The sequence below is a fragment of the Pararge aegeria genome, chromosome Z (genome assembly GCF_905163445.1).
Source record: "Pararge aegeria chromosome Z, ilParAegt1.1, whole genome shotgun sequence".
NCBI lineage: Eukaryota > Metazoa > Arthropoda > Insecta > Lepidoptera > Nymphalidae > Pararge > Pararge aegeria.
This window is the reverse complement of record NC_053208.1, coordinates 3,950,461-3,972,565: the sequence shown is the minus strand read 5'-3', so window position 1 is coordinate 3,972,565 and position 22,105 is coordinate 3,950,461. Positions and strand designations below refer to the sequence as shown.

At 36.3% G+C, this 22,105-nt stretch overlaps 1 protein-coding gene across 2 annotated transcripts in view; it reads right to left on the bottom strand.

The window, feature by feature from the left end:
* LOC120636606 (probable cytochrome P450 305a1) overlaps positions 1-22,105 on the bottom strand; it is a 39,880-nt gene that overhangs the window by 6,854 nt on the left and 10,921 nt on the right. For both annotated transcript variants that reach the window (XM_039908152.1, XM_039908151.1), the window contains exons 2-6: positions 14,750-15,004; positions 9,318-9,536; positions 8,426-8,607; positions 5,896-5,995; positions 4,486-4,663 (exon numbers count right to left, since the gene is read on the bottom strand). In XM_039908152.1, the coding sequence (XP_039764086.1) occupies positions 4,486-4,663; positions 5,896-5,995; positions 8,426-8,607; positions 9,318-9,536; positions 14,750-14,915 (845 nt within the window). In that variant the 5' untranslated portion in view covers positions 14,916-15,004. The remainder of the gene's footprint in view (positions 1-4,485; positions 4,664-5,895; positions 5,996-8,425; positions 8,608-9,317; positions 9,537-14,749; positions 15,005-22,105) is intronic.

Here is a 22,105-nt window from a genome sequence, read left to right as displayed (position 1 = left end):
GTCAAGTTTCCTCGAAATCAGTACCGCGGTTAAGCCGAACATAGGTATAATAAACAATCAGACAATACAATAAAATTGAGCTAACTACAGAATTCCGTAGTCAGACTTCAACGCAGAGATGGTTAGGTTAGAATTGATTAGCTTTAATTTTTGTAGTTACTAGCTTCTGCCCGCGACTTCGCCTGCGTGGGCTTCAGAATTGGGTCCAAAGCTTCGCTTGTGAAATTTTTTTAATTCTATTACGGGAACTATTTGAGAGATCGGTATAGAAAGTACGTGTCCTTCTCCATAGCATAGGTGACATGCATATCAAAATTCGAAGCTGTCTGCCCGCGGCTTAGCTCGTAAACAATTTTTTCATTTCCCCTCGGGAGCACGGTATTTATTTTATCGAACACCACTTTGGTCTAAGAGCGTGATCACAAGATATCCCAGATTTATGAAAGCAAATATTTTGCGTTTAAATACAATAAGTAGGCAAAAAAATATTCTCAGTAGGCACTAGTAGAGTTTTTTTGTGACAGCGCTCGTCCGGGGAAGTACTTCTACCGCCACGCTTGTTTCTGCCGCTAAACAGCATTGTTGCAATGCTGTGTACCGGTTTGAACAGCGTTATTGCCGGTGTAACTACTGGCACATGTGGCTTAACACCTACGCCCCAGGTTGATGGACACAGGGATCCTCTTTCATGCCTCAGGATGTGTTCCTTGCATCCCCTGCGAAGTGTAGCTCTGTTTATAGACGATGATTTTCCACTTACCATAACGTAGGGCATCATTTTCCGGCAATAATAACCATAAAAACGAACATAAAAAAATTGGTTGTCTGTAAAGTCGGCTTACTGACGATAGTTGAACGTGACCTCGTCGTAAGAAAATACTGATGGAATGGTTGCGTTTTTCAAAAGAAAATTTTATTTGTTTGATAGTTATTATCGTTGCTATAAACAATTGACACCACATTCACTTTTCACTGCACTTCATCCTTGCCGAAAACATGTATTATTGTATAGAAGCTGTTCACGCGGACGCATCGCTCACTCAAGTAGGAGAGAGACAGATGTCGAACGCCGACTGTGCCTCTTTGTCGCTCGTTCCGCGCTCTCGCTTGCACTTCAAGCCTTGAATGGAACGCCTCAGAGCGAGGTAACGCCGCATACGTCATGTTTTTTCGTGCGTGAAGCCGGCTCCATCGAATTATAAGACGTTGTAACGTCAAAAAAAACAATAATTACATTAAAAAAGCTTTCATATAATAACGAAAGTAGAATTCACGGTCTATTAAGTGTTTAAAAGTGTTCTATATCCAAACAAAGGTTTTGTAAATGGCATGGCGTGATTAATAATAATATATCAAAGGCAAAAAAAGGCTTTTACTTTGACATGACTTTAAATCTTTCAGCTTTCATAAAACGACGAAGACCTTGCAATCACGGGCTCTTGCCCTAGTAGGTATACGAGATTAAATCGGATTAAAATTTTCATTTTTATTCAATAACGCTCAAAGACCGCTTGAATGAGTGGTTTGAATCTATGGAAGCAAAAAGTTCAAATAAAACTTCCTTCAAATGGAATCGTATTATAAAAAGAAAGAACTCAAAGAGCTTTCAGATTTAATAGAAATTATTGATGAAAGCTTGTTTGAAGACAGCTCAATATAATCTATAAGAAATTTATATAAATGGTTTGCCGCGTTTTCATCAGCGTATATCTTCTGATAAGCATCCCATACCATCGGAGTAGAGAAATGAAGAGTGAGGGAATAGAGTTTTTGCGCATACACTTGTACTCTTTAATATTGTTTCACTCTGGAAATTTACAACCGTGGCCGAAATATGTCAGGGAAACTGTTGTTGAATACAATAGCTTCGGTTTCACTTTTATTCTTTGTAGTGTGATGCTAAAAAACCTTTTTAAGACACTGGGCTATCGAATGCAATAAAAAAAAAGTGTGTGCGTGTAACCTTCAGGTACGCGCGATTGAAGTAAAACTTTTATTATTGAATAGATGAAAGATATAGATGAAAGAGTAAAATGTTCATCGGACTCCTCCATTTATATTATAAATATTACACTATTTCATTTTATATTCATTAATATGACTTTCACATTTTATAAATCGTTTCACTAGTTAAATAGAATAATTGAGAGTAGTAAATTGAAAGTTATATCAGCACATGTCAATATAAACTTATCATTGAATATTATAGAACGTCGCAATCGTCAGCAATTTATTAATAATTTATTTATCACAAAGGAATAAATAATGAAGTTTATTTAGAGATTTTCAAAAAACATTGCAATTTAAAATGTTTTTTTTTTTAATGTTGAATTTTTATTCACTTTGCTGTTCACAATAGTTCCGTTTGAAAATTTTGTAAATAAATAATCCTAATTGATTATGAAATTTGCCACTAGCTGGCGTATAAGTGAAGAAGTGTATATGACATATACTTACGACCACTCCAAATTATCATTTTTAAATAGCGGAAACTACACAGACGTCTGACGTAAGCGTTACTTTTGTCAGAAAAAAATCTTAGTTACTCCCTCTCACCCAAAGAAGTTTTACTTCACAAATAGGCAAATGCGACTGGTACTTCCAGAGAATATTAGCGCGTGGTACGTATTGTTGAGGTGTGTGAAGATGAAGTTTCTCGGCCTTCAAAAACTAGCTCGCTAGAAATTACTAAGTTTAGCTTGCTTTAAATAATTAGGCGCTAGTTAATACGAGGCCATTCTGTAGTCACTCTTCAACGTAGCCTCTGGTAAAGTTAGAGTTGATGAGCGTAAATTTATACAGTCATTATGGAAAATCAGTAAAACCACAGAATTTAATAATTTAATAATAAATAAAGTATAGTAACATCTCAAGAAGCTTTCGCTTGGTTGTTGGATCAAAGGTCGGATACAGAAGGCAGTAGTCCTTGAAACGGCGCGTATTGTGAGGAGGTTCCTCACTCTGGAGCCCTGACCACCGGTTGCTTGGGTATTCAAAAGCCCCGCAAGCGGAGGGTGGAAGTTTTTTTTTTTATAAATTTTTAATAGTGTTTTTTAATTTATTTTTAAGCATTGTTAATAATTAAAAAAATAATAAATGATAGAATAATAAAGTATTAGCTTTATCTTAATTTGCTTTAGGAATCTTTCAAGATGCCAGTAATGAAGCGAAATCGAACCAATGTTAACTTGTTATATAGATTATTGTGATATACATAATAAATAAATAAATAAATATACCGCCGTATAGCCCCAAAGTAAGCGTAGCTTGTTTTATGGGTACTAAGATAGCTGATGAATATAATACACATTAATACTTATAATATACAGATACACACCCTGAAAAACATTCATGTTCATCGCACAAATGTTTTTCCAGTTGAGGGAATCGAACCCACGGCCTTAGACGCAAACAGCAGGATCGCTGTCGTCAACCGGCTGTCAAATACTGGGGTTTTATCCTATTAATATTATAAAACAAATGTAATGAGTATGAAATAAAGTACATATAACTAAGCTCAACCAGATGTAATCAACCAGTCTATACTATATACTGTAGGATATCAGTCAAAATAACAAAATTAATAACATGCGAAAATATAAATTGAACAAATTCTATAACATGAAATAAAAATTGATGTTACAGGGAGTTGACCAGTGTAGGAAATTGGCCGCTAACCTAGCAAAACAAAGGATCGGACGTCGTAGAAATGTTTGTCCCGGTACGCTGCATCGGAAGAATTCAAAAATCAATTCACATTGCACTTTCTGGTAAGAATCTGACATAAACCAAGAAGACTTTACACAAGATAAAAAGGGCAATTGTCTATTTCTCACATTCAACTTCACAATAGAAAGACATCTGATACGAGTACGAAGAATAATATTGAATGTTATCGCCCTTTTTTGCCAGTCACTGCTCGTCTTTGAGCGGTGCCCAGTGGCTAGGACGTCGACTTCGCTTTAAAGGTGCCGAGTTCGAATCCCACCATGCACCTCTAACTTTTCTAAGTTATGTACGTTTTAAGTAATTATAATATCACTTGCTTCAACGGTGAAGGAAAACATATAATAATGATGATGACTGCCCGTCTTTAAAGCAACGGATTGAAACTTCTAACATGAAAGTTTTTTTATTCCACTACAAGTTAGACCTTGACTGCAATCTCACCTGGTGGTATGTGATGATGTAGTCTACGATGGTAGCAGGCTAACCTGTTAGGATGTATGCTAGTCGTACCCCTAATCGGTTCAAAGCGACATGACACCGGAACGCTAAATCGCTTAGTGTCACGTCTTTGTCGGTAGGGTGGCCACGGCTAAAACCTCCCACCAGCCCAGACCAAAAAGCCGTGCCGGGAACCCGGGACCTCGTACTTAAATTCACGGCGCTATCCCAATTCACTGTTGCGTCCCCAGCGCCGGGGACACAACGGGTCGTCATAAAACTACTTTAACCAAAAAACTTTAAAGTAAACTAATTTACCTAGAACTGTCCGTCCACGAAGGTGTGTCATCGCCCAGTGTATTGCTTATTTCGTTATAAATCTTCTGCTGTATAACCTTGTTTCTTAAAACTGTTAAAATAGCAAATTCTAAAACATTGCTTGTTGTTTGCGACCCAGCTATTAGTATATCGAGGCAAATAATCTTCAATTGTTCTTCTGAAATAAATATATGCTTTTATTGAGTATATACAAACAATAAATATAATATGTTATAAAAATTACACTACACTCAGGACTCCTTCATAGGCTTTAATTATTATCATTCCAAGATTTCCAAGGCAACAATTATATATCTCACAACCTTTTAATTTTAGAGCTTGACGTTTCAAAAGTGCTTATATTAGGCCGACTTGAAATAAACGAATTTTGAATTTTGAGCTAACCCGGGAGTCGAGCCTACCGCGACGTCGTGATCTGCAGTTTAACATGCTAACCAACTAGGAAGTTCCTAAAAGTAAGTAGAACAAGTAAATGTTCGGTGCGTTTTGGTTCCAAAACTATATAATTGCTAGACTTAATTTTCAGTTTAGCCTAGCAATTATAAACAGACTTACAAATGTGCAAGTTGAATAAAAGCTTCTAAAATGTAAATATAAACCTAAATGAGAGGGTTATTTGAAGCATTAGTTGTCTATTCTACGTAAACGGAAACCACAGGAATTAGTGGTGGTAGAATTAATTGCAGCCATTTCACATTCATCGCTCGGTGGCTCTCTATTTAAAATAATATAATGCGTTATTTCGGAAGTATTTTCATTATTAATAACACTGTTCTATCATTTGTTGGGGTGAATTATAATTTCATTGCCTCGCTTGTCTATTCGGGAAACAGGGTTGCCAAATGTAGTAAGATATTGAGTTTGAGATATTCAGAGTAATCTGTTAGTTCAAGTAATTATAACTAGCATGGGGAAATAATCATTAAAGTTCGTGATGCCGCATTGAAGCAGCTTCGTGGGTATATGCTCTAAACCCGCTTGGCGGTAGCCGTTGATGACTTCTGCGAAGACGTGATTTTGCAGAAGCAGGCCGCGGAGCGGGTACGCGAACTTGCTATAGACGCGCAGGGTTCAAACTGTTCTGATCCTCCTCGTTAGCGCGGGAGCCCCAACAATTGGTGTGCTTGGTAGACGTCCGGGTCGTAAACAACGGGTTCCCCGGGCGTCATACAAAGCCAACAGTAGGGGCAGGCCGTGGTGGTTTTTAGTTTGGGTATACTACCTTTAAAGGGGGGAGTCCCACATAACCTCCGTCCTGCCCAAGGGTCGGAGGTAGCCAAAATAAAAGGAGAAGTTTGGCGGGAGATGAGACCTGTGCCAAGCTGTAGAACATAAGAATTAAAAGGTTGCAGATGTTTATAGATAAGACTTAATTATTTAGTGACGTACCTGTAAAGCTTTTCTTATTGTCTTCATTCATTTCCTCAAGGAAGCTGTACATGAAGTCATCTGCATTAATTGTTTTTGTTTTGTGCCTCGCTATCGTTTCCTGCAATTATTTACGATTAACTATTAACTATTTTAATATAGATTTAAAAAGGATATAGCTAGAAGGATCCAACCTACATTTAGGTAGCTTTGCGACATTTAGACTTTACAAATAACAGTGGGATAACGTTGGAATAATCGTTGTGTCAGTTGACGTGTGACAAGACATTGCATGCAGTGGCGTGCCCTTAGTTATTTACCAGGGTATGCATACAGCACGAAGATTGCATAAAACGGCAAAAATTCTCCTCCTATACGATTTATATATAAATTTTAGGGTAGGCAGTGCTTTTGTGCATGTATGAAGTGCACGACACTGATTCCTTAACTATTGCGAATTTATGCCACATTTATTTGCTAGGGCCATAATCATCATCATCATCATTAAATATATAAATATATAAATAAAACTACGACAATACATACATCGCGACATAGCCCCAAAGTAAGCATAGCTTGTGTTATGGGTAAGATGACTGATGAATATTTTTATGAATAATATAGGTACATAAATACATATAAACACCCAGACACTGAAAAACATTCATGCTCAGCACACAAACATTTTCCAGTAGTGGGAATCGAACCCACGGCCTTGGACTTAGAAAGCAGGGTCGCTGCAAACTGCGCGAAACGGCCGTCATTATTAAATTGTGTCAACTATAGGACGTCGATGACTGTCCTGTGTCTTTTCGAGGAAGCTCTATACGTAGACACATATTAGAGAGTAAAATCAGTTGACTACAGTTTCATTTAACATTCTTCTGTCGAAACAACATAGACAATATTTTTATTCAATAATTCAGAAGGGCTTTGAAATATGGACAGACGGACGGACAGAGTGTAAATTTACCCGAGCAATTAAAAAGAAAACAAATCCCTCGCAATTATTTCATTGGTTGCCTAAGCGAGGCAATTACTAAAGAACAGGAGTCCAGTCTGAAGTCTTTAACACGTTTCCGTTTAAAATTCTCTTTTGCAATTAAAATTGTAGAGTTAGCTTTATTTAACATTATAATGAGTTTTCTCGCTCTGAGCTTCATATTTTCTCATAATCGATATGAAATGAGTATTTATGTTGTTTTTACGGATATAACAGTGATAAATAAACTTAAAATTAGCCAACTTGGACTGCTTTTTTTTTAAATTTTACTTAGCAAACCGCAAATAGCCAATTCGTTATCCGATGTCAAATCCACAGCTTAGTGAGAATAAAACGGAATAATGTGTTATTTTATTACTTGAGTATATTTTGATGCTTTTAATATGTACATGTTAAAAGCATCGAAATGGCGTGCAAGTTGCTTAATATTAAAACAATTTAAGTACTTTTAATTTAACAATATTATCGATTAAACTAAAGCTGATTATCGATTAAACTAGCTTTTAAGTTTATTAGGACTAGGAAGGTTATTTATTACCACCCTGAAATAATAACTTAACATTAGTCTCTTCACAAAAATAAACTAAAGATTATCTGGCTCTAACCTTACGTTTATTTCCACACACGCCGTAACTTAATATATACGTTTAACTCGGAAAAGCCATTCACTTGCCGCCCTCGAACTACGACGACACCAAACAAACAGTTTGGATGTTTATCATCAAATAGATGATTTAAAAGAAAAAGAACCCCATTATTTGTTTCGAAATATTGCGTACTATGAGGACTTAAAAACACAAAGATCACATTTTTCATAAAACAATTTTATATTAAAATGTTGTATCTAGTAATATTTCCATTTGAACTATGAAAAGAACTGTTGAAATGCGAAAACGCGAAAACGTGTTTTAAGCGCTGGCAACATTTAAATATTATTTCCGTCTGACTTTTGTTTCATTATTTTAAAGTACAAAAGACTGTCTTATATCACACAGTATGTTGAGGGCTCGCAGATGATAACTAATAAAGGCAACAATTAAATATGTCTATTAAGTACAGTCTTATGACCTTCGACTAAAATCTGCTGAGTTACATGCCGGCTCTTCCCGGTGGAATCTGCCTTCCGAACCGGTGGTAGAGTCACTACAAACAGGCTGACTTGACGTTTCAAAAGTGCTTGTAACCTGGGCCTACTTGAAATCGATGAATTTTAAATTTTTTAAGTGAAGTAAGTAAATCGTACATACTGTTGTTGTGTTTTGAGCATCATCACCTTCTTCATCATATCAACATATGGAGACCCACAACTACTAAACATCGACTTCTTTAACTAACATTCACGTTTCATCTTATTAGCACAGGTTAGTTTAAAAGTTAGAGGCTTTAGCAGTTAGTTTGCGAGTATATAATACAAAAAATATGTTGTATACAAATTATAAAAACATTCCTGGACCCCGCTATATGGCAATGTGTTCCCGGGCTCCTGTTAGCTTTTTATAGCAACTTCAATAACATTGCTTCAATAAATATTTAAACGCAAGTTTTTACCTCAATAATGTCCGATATTTGCTGATTCATTTGCTTTATAAGCGTGAACCCACTTAGTTCTGGTAGAAGAAATCTGATCCACGGCCACTGGTTCAAACAGCCCCCAGCCATTGAAAACGCTTTCGATCGTGCACTCAGTAAACCCAAGAGGAAGTTTAAACGATCCTCCTGTATTCGCTCACCTGAAAAATGATTTTAAAATAAAACCATGCATCCTGCATTTTGGCACACGCAAAATAGTTTGAGCAATGATAGTTTGTACACACTCACTTCATAAATTCGTATTAATCTATGCTTCAGTTGTTTTATATGTTAACTCAGGCTTGGTCAGCTAAAATTAGGATTATGGTGATAGTAAAAATCTGATGGACGTTAACATCAGATGTATGATCCCTTTGTCCGATGCCTGCCATAGAACATGACAAAATAATCTGGTCTGAGTCTATTTTTCCCTTTTATTTGCCATGAAACTTAGCAGCTTACATGAAGTCACTTCTAAGTGACGTAATAGGACATTAAATGGGACAATTACAAAATCAATACATTGTAGCATTCCAATAACTTTCAAGTTGCCACTTGATAATAATTCTTACAGGTGTCTTGATTGTTCAATAGAATAAATAATAAAATTGAAGTTTCTGTTGAAGAACTGGTTGCCCGAGAATTATTGGCTTGGAAAAAAGAACGCCTCTAGACAATGGCATAGCATTAGCAACTATTGCGACCAGTTTTTATTTACATGAGTTGTTATTATGTTGCACAATAATGCAAAGAATTAGGCTTCTAATTTGTTTATTCTTATGTTTTCTCTTTTTTTAAGTTGTTCTTCAAGCCAACAAAAACGACATGTTAAATAACTCCTAAGTTATCAAAAAAACAGTTCCGTACCTACCTGCGGTAAACTTCCATAGGATATTCATGACTGACATAGCCAATATAGTTTTTGGGTTGATGGGTTTACTTTTATGTGTATTTATGTAATTTATTATGCTCTGTAACTCTTTTTTTATCTCTGCTTCCATAGCAGTCTTGCCGAAACCGACGTTCTTTAGGTGCTTAACTGTGAAATGTCTATGTTCTCTCCATAACTCTCCATCAGCAAAAGTTATACCTAAAATATAATATTTCACACTATAATATAATCTATAGGTTGCATATTGGGTAGTATTTATTTTAATACGAGTGATGATTCTGATCCGTAAGAGTAAATGGCATTCAAGTCTGCGATTGAGAACATTTTGATCACCTTATTTCAAAGTTATTGTCTGAATTTATGGTACTCAACTCTGTATCTTAAACAATAAAGACTATGTTAAAACACATTAAGTACAGCAAGGTTACTATACAATTGATGATTTTTTTTTAATTTTGCTTCGAAGCATCTCTCACAAGATAGAAAAATGAATGATAAAATGTAAAATGTAAATAGTTGATGTTGGAAAAGAGCAACTGCTGTGTTTCTTGCCGGCTTCTTCTCGGTAGATTTTTCCTTCGAACCGGTGGTAGAGTCACTACAAACAGACAGACTTCGATCGCCATAGTATCACTCTGATATAATCAACCCAAAGATATAAAAACTCATTTTATTTTTGGATTTATCATAAATATCCATCGGGTCTGTCGTGAAACTAAGTTGTACATTGGTGGCAATGGTAATTAAAATTCCATGGATAAAATATATTGTTTGGCTTAGGATTTATTAACAGTTTATTTAGAATCATTATCATTATGCATCTCTTCAGAAATCTTTAAATCAAAGTCATTTAACGGTTCTGTAAAGCACTGACAGAGGCAAAGCGCTTAATCCAATAACAGATTAAAGTCAATTTAGAAGCTTGCGCCTGCTAAGTAGAAATTGTTATTGGATTTGGTGCTTCATCGCCACTCCACTAGTTTGTTCTGATCCGTTTAAAGTTTCTCATTTTATCCGATTACACCAGTGGAAAGTTAGTTTTCGGGTGAACGTAATGTGTTGAGGATATTCTAATAAATTTAAAAGTTATCTCTTTTAAATTTTTTTTTAAATATACTACGACAATACACACAACGCCATCTAGCCCCAAAGTAAGCGTAGCTTGTGTTATGGGTACTAAGATAGCTGATGAATATTTTATTTTATGAATGAAATACACATATATACATTATAATATACAGATAAACACCCAGACACTGAAAAACATTCATGTTCATCACACAAACATTTTCCAGTTGTGGGAATCGAACCCACGACCTTGGACTCAGAAAGCAGGGTCGCTACGCACTGCGCCACTAGGCCGTCAATCTCTGCGTGATCGATGCAGAAATAAGGAGCTAATCGATGCAGAACTAATCGGGCTAGATCGATATGCGAAATGTTATTGCTAAAGAGGTAATGATCAGAACACGTATCTCGAAAGAGCAATGTGCATTGGATTCCTGAGGTGCTGGAGTGGCGACAAATAAGTATTTTATGAGACAAAATCTCTTAAATTATTAAATTTCCAAGTTATAAGCTATCCAAGTTCTATTATTGTTCTATTAACGGCCTTGCAGTTAATAAATTAGAAAATAAAATGAGACGTACGAATTGGCTCTGGAGACATTGTCATTATGTGGTATAATTTATAGTTATCCAAGATTGATTACCAAAATTTTCGACGATCTTCCTGGCGAAAAGGTTTAATGAGGAGGTACCGGGTTGTGGGAGGCTCCGGCCTTTGCAAGTTACCCTACCGATAAAGACTTGCCTCTAAGCGATTTAGTGTTCAAGTGCGATATCGCGTATATCGCACTTGAACACAAATCGCCAATCAACACGGTGCTTTCTGGTGGGCACCAAAAAGCACCGTGTGTGATTTTGTCTCATAAAATACTTATTTGTTTTGATGCTATCGATTAAAAAATTATTTATACCTTGCCTAAATTTTGGATTAAAAATAAAAAAATAATTAAATATTCAAACTAATATAAAAATAGCAGATATGACGTGAACAATAAACGATAAACTTGTCTTTTCTCGATGTTTATTACGGAAAAGTTCCCGAGGACCATTCTTGCGGGATTTTGTAATACTTTTTGGTACCAGCACGGACAGTTTTATCTTATCGGATAATGGTTGCTATATTTTCCTGAAGAAATAAGAATTTATTTGTATTTCTTTTAACTCTAAAATATAATTTTTATTAATACATAACTATAACCTAAAATAAACTATTATAATAAATAAAATCTAAAACGTCCTCGAGACCACCGCAGCGAGGCACAGTTCCAAAGATGCTGGCAGCATTGTCCCTTTGGATGGCCAAACTAATTCGTTGGCCAAGGTAACTGCCCGCTCTAGGATCACCGGTAGACTCGATAACCCTTTTCGATAATTCTTTGAAAAGGGCTCTTGCCTCCGGACCCCATGGTCCCAAAGTCTCTACTCCAAAAGGCACAAAAATAAAACTGCTATCCAGGTTTTCATATTTGCGCCTCTTGGCCTGCTCGGCACTGGAAGCAGCCGCACCTACCATTGACGAAGTGGCCTGGATGTGTGATGCAGCTAGGGTATCAACACAAGTTGCATCCCACAGAAGTGACCTTCCAAGCCTCCAAGGTATGAGCGTCATACCATCAGGTCTCTTGCCATCGCTCCGCGCCAAACCAATAGGTTCTAATACAGCTGGTACGTGAGCGGTAGCTAGAGAACGTCGGATGATGTCGTTGATGGTGCTATGGCGAGAGAAGCGACCAGCGCTTCTTGAACAGGAGAGTCCATGGTGACCGTAGGTGTCAACGCTGTCACCGCAGTGGCATCGATGAGGCTGAATTATAGAGGCGCCAAGCCTAAGACCAATCACCACCGATAGAGTGGTGTGGTCTAACATAGTGCCCAGGTTAGCTGAAGGGAGAGCATGTAGCCAGTAGCCGGACTCCTTAGCAGAGAGAGCGAGAAGACGAGCACGGTCTCTTTTAGATGGCATTTGGTCTAAAAGTGTGTCAAAAGTTTTTTTGCAAATAATGTCGTCCCACTGTCTCTGTGAAGAAAAAGAAACCGGCAAAATATTGGGACTAAGAGCAGACGAACTATTTTTTGCCTCTGCCAAGTATGACACTTCTATGGAACCCAAAGAATTGGATATAATTTTTTGAAAAAGAGTGTGTGTACTGTACACAGAGGAAAGAAAAGCTGGCAGCGAAACACTTGAAATTTTGCGAATTCCAAGACCGCCATATCCTAGCGGAAGTGAGGCCTGGGTCCATGCCTGATTACTTATGGGACAATTTAAAATATTAACAAGAATATCTTTTATAAAAGTATCCAATTTTTCCATTAAAAAATTAATAAATTTCCAAAGAGGTGAGCATCTAAGAAAATACGTAAATTTTGGAACAAATAAACAAAAGCGAATAATGGTTAGAGCCATATGTGGATTAATTTCGAAAAGACTATCGGAAGTGTTGCTAAATTGGGAAATTAAATCGTCAATAAACTGGGGGACTGACGTTTCCAGTATAGGTGCCCATAAAAAAATATATAAATAATATATTATAATATATTTTCCTTCAAAAGTGTGTGCACCTTTTGCCAAAGAGTATTCGGGATTTTTTAAATCAAAACAAAGGTGGTCGTATCGTGAATGATATTTTAAAGCAAGTAAAGTGTATTTTATTTAATACCTAGTCATTGATACTGTTCTAGTTTCGAAATGCTCTACAAGTACTTAGCTAATTAAAATTCAAAACATCCGGAACTGTTATAACCTCGTGTTCGCGATGTAATGAAAGCTACAAAAGGCAATAATACGCTCAAAAGAGTCTTTTAAGTATATAATTACACGTATTTCTATTTCATTATATTATAATATAACGCGGAACCCTCAACACCAAGGTGACTCGTAATTTGATGATTACTCCAAAATTGTTTTTCTTAGATGGTTTTCTCTATTTTTCTTAGTTTCTTAAATATTTTTATTGGTTATATTAGTCACTAATTCTGTTTTAATTTTTTATAAATTTTATTTACTGTTGTGTCTTTATTTACTAGGTATTTAAATTATTTTATTATATTAACTTCAGTTATCCTACTAACTAGTGCATGTTGGGTTACTTGTAAGGGGAAGTATGTGTAATTAGTAACCTGAGGCTATTTTTATCCATAACTAATAACACGTGTAATGAACATGCCATTTTGTTGTCCAAATAAAAATAAATAAACACGATCTAAGGGTTAAGGTTCAAGAACCAGAGTTCAGAGAAAGATGAATGATGAAGTCGCGAAGCTGAAGTGGCAATGGGCGGCCGCCCGAACCGATAGATGTAAAGGTCTAACCATGTTGCTCTTCTTATAATTTAAATGACAATGTGAGATGGTGATAACAAAAAAAACACCCGGCTAAGTTTGTTGTGGGCTTCTTCTTAGACCAGGACGCATTTGGAACATCTCACTAGCGTGTAATTCTTGTGTAATGTACTCATCAAAAGTGCCACCTACGGGGCCTACTTGAATAATGATATTTTTGACTTCGACTTTGGTCCCAACGTGCTGGAATATCCCTGCATCGGTAAACGTAGCGTTGGTACTTCGACGGAGTAGGCATATGACATCAACCGAGTCACAGGGAGCCTCTAGACCTCTATGAAATCCCTACAAAATACCTATGCTCATAAGCGAGTTAGGACATACTCTCGGTTGGCAACTAAGGTAACTGTTGTATAATTTCTTATATAGTTAAATATTAACCAATATGCTGTGCTCAGTCCCTGGGTCAAGCAAAAATGTAATTACTACTCATTGGTCGGTATATATGTTATTATTAATATTTCATCTATACTAATATTATAAAGAGTTGTTTTTTAGTCTGTACCTAATAGACTGCGAAAGGAAAATCCCATAGTAACGTAGGAAGTAACAAAGGCTATATTTTATTAAAATAAACATTGTAGATCCTTCAGAAAATTACAATAATGTAACACAAAGTAGGGAAATTTTGTCTACAAAGTTCATTACATGGCGTGAGCTGTGAAATCCATTTAAGATACATTAAAAATATGTCGGATATGATTTAAACAGTTTTTTTAAAATCTAAACCCGATTTTTTTTTTACTACAAAACTGAAAATATCTGTAGAACTACGAGTAAACTGCCACTGATCTCAAAAATAAATCGTTTCGCGGTCCAAGTCGCGGGCACCAGCTCGTATTACATATATATTAGTATTATAATTAATATATTTATAAGTCAGTTTTACCCTCGTAATACGTTATTTGCGACCCTGAAATCTTTTTCTGTAGTGATGTTAGTAATTAAAGTAAACTTATCTGATAAAATAGTAGCCTTTGGTGATATTATTATTAACTTACCCATCCTCTTGCCAAGACATCTCAGCCTTATAAAGAAACTGTTCGGTCTACCTTCAAACTCCCTCTCCATGAACACTCTCCTTATATTGTTCTCACCAAAAACCACCACTATTGGCTCCAGCCCCAACTTTATGCCTAGAACTTGCGTAGAATATTCTTTGGCCATCTGTGACAGGGCTTTCCATTGTGATCCGTAAAGTTTTGTATATTTCTGCACTAGTGTACTGCATCCGAATATTGGATACCATTTTGGACCTGTAACAATGGAAAAAGCACTAAAACAAAATGGCAAAAAGTATTAGTAACTTAGGTTAGTTTCAGTAGTAGCAGAACTTTTTGTGACAGAGCTCGTTCGGGGAAATAAAAATGCTTATTTCTGCCGCAAAGCAACATTGATGCAATGCTGAAGAGTATGGATGCCGGTTTAATTACTGGGACATGATTCTTAACACCTACGCACAGAGCGGCATTTTAAAGGACGTGCAAAGTGCTCGTTTATAGACGATGATTTTCCACTTAAAACGTCAATTCATTTTTAAGCTACCAGCGGGGCAGTACAGAGGGTGAATTTCAATAAAACATCGATCGGTTAAAGTATGACTACCTCACCAGTAGAATTATTGTATTATGCAAGAGCAAGAACTGGTTGGTAATTATTTTATTTAACAATATATAAATAACGAACAAGCGAGAGAGCGGGTCATCTGGTGTTTTTTGATGAGTTAAATTGATATTCTATTGTAGTATACAGGGTCAACACAACATTACTTCGTCAAACCTTAAGACAAGCTTGTTGTTTTGATTTTGGCATTTTTTTTCGACCTATCGGCTATCCGAATGCAATCCTCCTTTCCAATGTTTTTGTTGATGGAAACTACATTTCGGTAGAAGGGTTCAGTTTTCTATTTGTGTTAGTCACCGGTGATAGCCTAGTGGTTAGAGCTTTGGCTTCCATTTCGGACCGAGTTCAATCCCCAAAATGCACCTCGAAACTTTTTGTAGTTATTTAAATAAGTATCACTTTCTTTATCGCTTAAAGAAAACATCATTCGGAAAGCTGCATGCCTGAGAGTTCTCCATAAAGTTCTCAAAGACGTGTGAAGTCTTTTCATACGTAATTGGCCAGCTTGGTGGACTACTGCCCGTTTTTGCTAACGAGGAACAAGGCAATGCCCAAATAAGGAATACCTAATTTAAGGACATTCCTAGGCATACATCGACTTGGTGAAACGATTTTTTTTATTTATTAATTAATTTATTAAACTCTTTATTTGTATACCACAACATTAACATACACAAAATAAAATAAAAACAGAAACATAAAGAAAGAAGTAGAATACAAATGTCGGCCTTATCGCTGAATAGCGATCTCTGCCAGGCAAACTTCGAATTGGAAAAAAAGAAGAGGAGACCGCTGGTGGTACAAATTTTTAAAATATATTATACATGCGTAAACTAGATTTTTTTAATAACTAAGCATTCGATTTAGGCTAGGTTTAGTGAAAACGGGCATACAAAGAATTTTAACTCCTTTTCAAATTCATTTAAAATTAAATACAACCTATAAAACTGCACAAGCTATAAATTGTGAGAAATGGTCCGTGTAATTTGTTCTTTGTAGACCTTCAATTTGTACGGTAAACTCTCAGAGTGTACTTGAATGTAGTGTTTATATTCTCTTTGACCAGAGCTTTTGATTACATACTCTGCAAGGATGGCTGGGCAATTAGTTCATGACCGCTAGGTGACTCTCGTGCGCCAGGTTTGTTTGTACAAAATTCCCAACGACGCTCTGAATTTGAACTAGAAATATTTGAACTTGAACGTTTTATTCGAGAGAAATGCGCTCTGCAATGGGACAAATATTTGAGTGCGTTGCATTTACAGAGACAAAGTCAAAGCATTCCCTGTGGCCTCAATGGATATTCCGCATGAAGTTACGAAACAACGGATAAGCATAAAAAAGAACATATTATAAGGTTTCTAGCTGTTGCCTTTTTTTTAGTTTTTATTGATGGATCAAGCAGATGGTTCACTTGATGGTATCCATCGCCTATACCTAACCGAGCAAAAACTCGCAGGACATTCAAGGAGCACTTCCTGCAACGTGCCGCCAACCTGCACCCACGCTCTGCAGACCGGAACACGGCATTGCAACAATGCTGCTTCGCGGCAGAAATAAGCATGATGGTAGTTCCCCGGACAAGCTTTAATTTAAAGAATGTGTTATAACACATTTATTACAGCGAGGTTATTATAAAATTGATGAATCTCTTAATGACAAGGTTGCTTGGAAGCATCCGGCTCCGCTTTCATCTCTCACAAGATGGAAAAATGAATTTTAAAATGTAAAATGTAAATTGTCGATATTGGAAAACAGCAACTTCTCGCCGGCTTCTTCTCGGTAGAATCTGCATTCTGAACCGGTGGTAGAGTCACTACACACAGACAGAATTGACGTGCTTATATTAAGCCTACTTGAAATAAATGAATTTCGAATTTTGAATTTTTTTTAAATTTTGGTTTTTGAATTTGGAGCCCTGTCAAAAAAAATCTCTACTGTGCAATCTAAATGCGCTAGCTAATCTTATATTGGCCACAACAACACCTTTCTCATTACTTAGGCACATTACTGGCCCACTACAGGGTACATATCTCCTCCCGCAATGACGGCCGATTGGCACAGTTTGCAGCGACCGTGCTTTCTGAGCCCAAGGTCGTGGATTCGATTCCCACTACTGGAAAATGTTGGTGTGATTTACATGAATTTTGTTCAGTGTCTGGGTGTTTATATGTATATTCAAAGTATTTGTGTATTTTATTCATAAAAATATTCATCAGTCATCTTGGTACCCATAACACAAGCTTCGCTTTATTTGGGCTAGATGGCGATGTCGCAGTATATTTATTTATTTATTTATTTATGTGCCCTAAAGGCCGCATTCAGTGCTGATTGGTGGACAATATTTGACAATACTTGACAATATTGGATCGGTGGGGTATGCCAAGTATATCTCATAATACTTATGTTTTTCTTTATCTCCTAAAGTTATAATATACATAAAGACCAAGGTTTATCTAACAATCAGAAATGATAATAAAGTGACTCTGTCTGATGTATTTTTGTACATTATAAATGTATGTACGCTATTTTTTTATTTGTATTAAAATCTACTAAAGATATTAGAGACAGTAGTTTTATAAATCATAGTATTTCTTTATGACGTTTTTTCTTCTGATTTTACAAATATTTCAAGCTGAAATTTTATTATTATTGGTATCAAATATATACGGTACCTTTAGATAAAAGAGCTTTTAAATGGTAAAAAATCAAAAGATTAAAGTTTATCGATTACAAATAAACAATCTACAAATAAAACTTACAAATAAAACACATCTTTCCTCTTTATAATACTAGTATAGATAATAACATAGACTGGCTGATTTCAGAGAGTATTGTCGTTCGGAATTTATGATTTTCCAATGTTACTAAACTATTTTTACGAGCCACAGAGCAGCCCCTACATCCAGCTGTCATACGCTTCTTACTTATAAAATATAAGCCAATTCTATCCTACAACCTCCTCAACGCAGAGTCAACCGTCTTTACTTTGTCGTTTCAATTGTTGTATTGAAACAACAGAGTATCCGGCTGGGAGTATTGTATTATTTACCTTTTCCTCGCTTTTCTTTATATGAACACACATATTCTTAACTTTGATTCTAAATAAATACATCGTGAAAAAGTTAAATGCCCTTTTTCACTAAAGGTAGGTATCGCCTAAATCGAATGCTTATGTTTTAGGCGTAATCTATAGGAAAAAATCGTTTCACCAATTCTTAGGTGGTTACTAATGTTGAACGGTTGATGTATCTAGTACTCTCCTTAGATTAGTTACTTAATTAGGCATTGCTAAGTTTGTCGTTAGTGAAAACGGGCGTAAGACTCTTGAAAATTGATGGCAGTCTTAGGCTTCCTACGCTTGTCTTTATTTTAGGGCTAAATATTATACAAGCAGATATTTTAATAAATGGAGAATAAGCTACATTAATTATCTCAAAAAACCAGCCGAATCCTACGGGATTTGCAAAATCTGTAATTAACGGGGGCAACAGCTAGTGTGAATTAGTTGAAATATAAAAAAAAAAAGTATAATTCACATTGCAATGCTTGTTTAAATATAATTACATATTCTACATAATCGCATATATACGTTATTTAATAATAAACTATCGAATGAAAAAAATAACATTCAAAAGATTTTAAAAAATACCCGGTGATTTTTATTGTGTGTAAGCCTAGGTTTTCATATCAGCTTATTGGCTGGCAGGCCTATTGTCCGATTTTTTGTGGACTTTTTCATTCGTAGCGAAAGCTTTTGAGTGGAATAGAATTGAAATTCCGTTAATTCCTAACGTTTTTTATATGTGGTATTATAAAGTTGGTGATTTTGTGAGTTTGTGATACTGTCGAGGGTAATCCCTGGATTTAAAGAACATGCCAAGCCCAGCCGAGCTGGGCCAAGCTGAAAACTGAAAAGATTTTTTTGTGCTACTCGGTTTGCCGTGCTCGGTTGCTCGGTGTCGGATTTGCAAGGTAAGTCGGAGAAAAAACGGTCGATCGAAAACGTTTCTTACAAACTCATTCTGTTCGATGAGAAAATTATAATTGAGTTCTATAGAAAAGTTGGACATGGATCAAGTCGTTTGGTGCCGCTGGAAACAAGCAGCCGAGGACCGAGGATTTTGAAACTGGCTACAAAGCACTTACTAGTTTGTTAAATTGAAAAAAAAAGTTTACGGTAAACATAAGAAATCTTAAGAATCCCAAATAAAATCGAATCGATCCGAATTCCAAACGCTACCTTAAGTGTGAGATATGTATAAATGAGTTGTAGGGAACCGCTGGAAAGAAGCAGCCGAGGACCGAGGATTTTGGAACTGGCTACAAAGCACTTACTAGTTTGTTGAATTGAAAAAAAAGTTTACGGTAAACATGAGAAATCTTAGGAATCCCAAATAAAATCGAATCGATTCGAATTCCAAACGCTACCTTAATGGTGAGATATATGAGTATATGTTTAAGAAAATCGTTAACTGTTTGTATAATAAGTTATATCATCATCGTCATCACCATATCAACCCATTCCGGGCATGGGTTGATATGGTGATGACCCACTCTTCCCACAGGAGAAGGGGTTAAGGCCGTAGTCAGTGGACATAAGTTTTATAGTTTATAAATATTTCTTGGCGTTTTACCTATTATGAACTTTACACGTTATCGTTTTCTTTACCTGTGATTTTATTTGGAATTCTTTTATAAATTCTAATCCAAATTTGTTATGGACTGGTACCATACAATTTCCCGCTCAGCAATCGAATATCATGTACGAGTATATTTCCTGGCTACGTATATGGCGTAAATTGCAGGTTCCGTACAAATTGGACGCAGGCCTTGTGTTAACAATACAAAATATATTTTCCTTGTTTTGTTGTTCGCACGAAATGAAACATAGGTGCCAATTGTTGGGTACAAACCCTCATCTAATTTAACTACCTCGTCTAGAGGTTAGCATGATTGATTGCAGTGGCGTGCACTTCGTATATGTACAAATACACTGCCTACCCTAAAAATTTCATACAACTTGTGTAGAAGGAGATATTTTAAACTTTATGCGATCTTCCTCCTTTATACCCTGGTTATAACACCTATGCTCGCCACTGATTTCGCGCATGCTTATAAGTTCACTGACGGCTTAACGTTAACTCAGCGGAGTTCATGTTAAGCCGTCGGTGAAGTCTGTTAAAGGTTTCCCGGTTCAAGCCCGCCCACCCGTATCGAAATAGCGTGGTGGGTTCGTGTCTTAATCCATGTCTTAAAAAGAAGGCCCCAGCATAAGTACATTGAGCTATAATTATATAGTTACAATTTATCTAGATTTAAAATAGTCTCACCCAAAGAATCAAGAACATACCTAACCCTAAATCATTGCATGCAGTGCATTGTGCCCCATCGCGCACTTCACCCGCGCCTGCTTTCTCAGCTCAAGGCCGTGGGTACTATCCTCACAGCAGTTGTGGGGATGGAAAATGTTTGTATGATGAATGAATTGGCGTTTATCTGTATATTATAAACATTAACGTAAATTATTCATAAAAACATTCATCAGTCATCTTAGTTATCATCATGTCAACCCATTACCGACCCACTACAGGACACGGGTGTCCTCCCACAATAAGAAGGGCCGTAGTCCACCAAACCGGTTCAGTGCTGATTTGTGGACTTTGAGAACATAATAGAACTCTCAGGCATGCAGGTTTCCTCACGTTGTTTTCCTTCACCGTCCAAGCAGATGATAGTTTAGTAATAAAACGCACATAACTTATGGCGACCCCGCACCGGTAAACGCAGCGTAGGTCGGCCCCCAACGAGGTGGACAGATGACATCAGGCGAGTCGCGAGCCGCTGGAGGCAAGCGGCCCGGGACCGTGTATTGTGGAACTCCCTACAATAGGCCTATGTCCAGCTGTGGACGTCGATTTGTTGACATGATGATAATGAACTATACCTTATTAAAATTTTTTTTTAATAAGGTATAAAGTATATATATAAGTTCTCCATAATCCAAAAAATGGGTAATGTGTTGATACGATGTTATCTTCATGATGTTAGATAACATATAGGTAAGGAGTCAGATAACACTGCCTTCGAAGTATTAAAAATTACTTGGGATTACACTTAAGCTAACTGGTTGAGGATTATAATATTATAGGATTAGGTATAATAATACTAGGTCGGCTTAGTGGAATGTTTAAATTTAGTTTTTACAAACCTTTTTATTTATACTCTCAATTTGAACACAACTGAAACCCAGAAAAAAAAAGCTAAATAAGAATAGAGAGAAACACAAAGACTGGAGTGGAATACAAAAGGCGGTCTTATCGCTTATACTATATCAGTGAGAAAAAACAGAAGTTTTTAACATTAAAGTCAAAAATAATTTTAAAAACTTTTTCAGTTAGTTTTTAAGCAAGAAATATTAGTTAATGTTAACTTTGTAAAATTTAAATTCGATTTATTGAAGCACTAGCTTCTGCCCATGACTGCGTAGACTTTAGGATTGCTTCGTTTCGTTTCAAAGCATAGGTGACATATATACCAAATTTCAAAGCTGTCTGCCTGCGGCTTAGCTCGTAAACAATTTAAAATTTTCTCTCGGGTACTACTTAAGGAATCGGGATAAAAGGTTGTTTTTGTTCTTTTGTATGTCAAAGGCTACATGCATGCCGAATTTCATCCAAATCCGTTCAGCCGTTTTGTGTGATTGAGTAACAAACATCCACACTCTCACATTT